The sequence below is a fragment of the Nicotiana tomentosiformis genome, chromosome 2, assembly GCF_000390325.3.
Source record: "Nicotiana tomentosiformis chromosome 2, ASM39032v3, whole genome shotgun sequence".
Taxonomy (NCBI): Eukaryota; Viridiplantae; Streptophyta; class Magnoliopsida; order Solanales; family Solanaceae; genus Nicotiana; species Nicotiana tomentosiformis.
In genome coordinates this window covers 87,512,986-87,515,439 of record NC_090813.1, presented here as the reverse complement: position 1 = coordinate 87,515,439, position 2,454 = coordinate 87,512,986, and the positions used below count along the sequence as shown (strand labels likewise).

Sequence of the window (2,454 nt, the reverse complement as noted above, 5' to 3'; positions counted from 1 at the left end):
GTTGAGTTGCCAATCATTGTTTTGTTTGCTTATTATTTTTTTGGTGCTTTGCTTTAGTTTATTTCTTTTTATCTTTATAGAAGTGCTTTTCTTTTCTTTCGTACGTGTTGTCACTTACATCGTTCTTTATCCCTCTTGGCTGAATCTTTATTGTAATATTACTACTCCATTATAATTCCTAACCTTTTCAACAGATTATCATGACTGAACTTTATATCTGATCAATTCGTAAGAGTCACTTAGTAAAGATAGTAAAAGCATTCTGTATATTCCTTCTCTCATAAGAAAACATATTAATATCATAGTATAAATAACGTAACCCATCCAATTCCCAAGCCTAAGGCAGCTAGCAAACATCAAACACTAGCACAGAATTTATCAGAAGCGATGTTTGCCACAACACCACGTTCTTTGTACCGTAACTTTTCAAAAGCACTTTCGAAACCTCCTGCAAATCCACCAACTATTACAGGGTATTTAGTACTTACTGATGAAGAATCAGAAGAAATGGATACTTTTTGCTGGGGCATATGCAAGCACAGCAGTATCACCAAGCTCCCATTTCCTCAGGACAGAATTGTGAAAGTTGTTCATAATCCAGAGTTTGGTGAGCCTAGTGTTCATAAAGTTTGGTTTTTACCTGTTCTTGATCAACCTCTAGCATCTAACCGCTACTATGTTATCAAAGCCAAAGGCAGACACAAAGGGTATGTCACTTAGAATTTCTTCATATCCCAGGAAAAAATTGACATATTATTACTATCAACAGTTTTATAAGTTGTAGTAGGCCACTTCACTGCTAATAAAACCTAAATTAGCTACGGAAAAAGTCTGTAGTTAAACATCAAAATTCTATTAGCAACATATAGCGATGAAGTTCATAGCTAATTTTATTTTTTTTAACTTGATGGTATAAGAGAATAATATACCGTAGTTCAAGGAAGTTAAATCCATTTAAGTTATATGCATTGACTGTGTCAGTGTAATTTAACATGTGATAACTAGTTAGTTACTATTTTTATCAACTTACCAATTAAACTTATTAGTGCTCTGACCATGCAATTTTTTTTATTTTATATAACGTCAGTAATCAGTATATAGAACTTAACCTCATGTTTATATGTTGCAGAAATTTTAAAGTAATTCTTTTATACATGACCTGATTGATGTTAGTGCATAAAGCTTAACTCATTACTCGTTCCTTTCGATCAATTCATGCAGGCGGGCTTATACATCTTGGAAAGAAGCAGATATGGATAGTTGTTGCTTTGACAATTCGATGAATGATCTAAAGCCAAGGCCTTTCAATCACAAAGACCCATATCAGCAATTTGAGATTTGTCCCTACGATTTTGGTGGGTTTTATGCTAAATCTGTAGCCTATGATGGAGTTCCTCCAAAATTCCTCAGGAAAAAAGGGTGGCAAGTTAATAGTGTCCAGTCACTTAAAGTGAATTTGAGAGAAGCTCAAGGCCTACAATTATCCTCTCAACCATCTGATTCAGATACACCTGAATTAAATATTCCATCATCTTCCAAACGTTCAGTTCCAGTAATTCTTGGCAAATGGTATTGTCCATGTGTGCTAGTAAAAGAGAGAAATATTAGAACTAAAGAACAGATGAATAAATCTTTGTTCTATGAAGTGACTCTTAAGTGTTGGTGGGAGCAAATATTTTCTTGTGAGAATCAAACAAGACGAAACAAAGCATACGTGGAAGTCGATGCACGTGTTAGAAAGTTGTTAACTTTAATCAGTGGGACAGAAGCTGTAAAAGATGAAGAAGGAAGTGGAGGTTTTGTTTGGTATAGAGTGAAAGAGGAATATAGAAAGAAATGTACAGTGGAGAAAGTAGGATTGAGTTCTGCTATTGTTGAGAAAATGAGATGGATGCAAGAGAGAAGGGGATGGTTTGATGGAGGAGAGAGTGATGTAAGAGTGGAAGGTGTAGAAGAGATAGAAAGTGAGAATGGGTATTGGACAAAGTTTAGTTGTTATGTTTTGGTGGAGAGCTTTGTGTTTAGGAGAATGGATGGGAGTTTGTTAATCAACTTCAATTTCAAGAACACAGAGAAAATTGTGTGCCAGTGGGAATGAGGAACATCTATAAGAATATGTTGAATTTGTACATGTTAATATATTCTGTTGACGATCTTCTTTACAATGTTGTCTCTGCTTAAGTTGAATAACAACTACAGAATGTTTCTTTTTGTATAATTCATCTTTTGTTGTACATCGCAATAACTGTTTTACCTGTGTTATCACATGTGCATAAAAAAAAAAACAGTGTACACTAAAGAGTTACTTATAATTTATTCCCCTTATGGATTGGCTAGTCTAGTTGCCAAGAGGTCTCAATTCGAATCGGAATCTCAATGACCCTATGACTGATATTTTTCTCCGTAGAGTAATCTATATGCTAAACCTCTTGCTGTGGTGGTTTATTCACCTTG

The 2,454-nt window shown here is 34.6% G+C and overlaps 1 protein-coding gene across 1 annotated transcript; it reads left to right on the top strand.

The window, feature by feature from the left end:
* The first annotated feature begins 289 nt into the window (after window positions 1–289).
* On the top strand, window positions 290–2,218 carry LOC104121572 (uncharacterized). Its single transcript, XM_009633599.4, has 2 exons — window positions 290–707; window positions 1,222–2,218. Exons 1-2 carry the CDS (start codon window positions 388–390, stop codon window positions 2,096–2,098), a joined length of 1,197 nt encoding a protein of 398 aa, XP_009631894.1. The 5' UTR covers window positions 290–387; the 3' UTR covers window positions 2,099–2,218.
* Window positions 2,219–2,454: the final 236 nt, after the last annotated feature.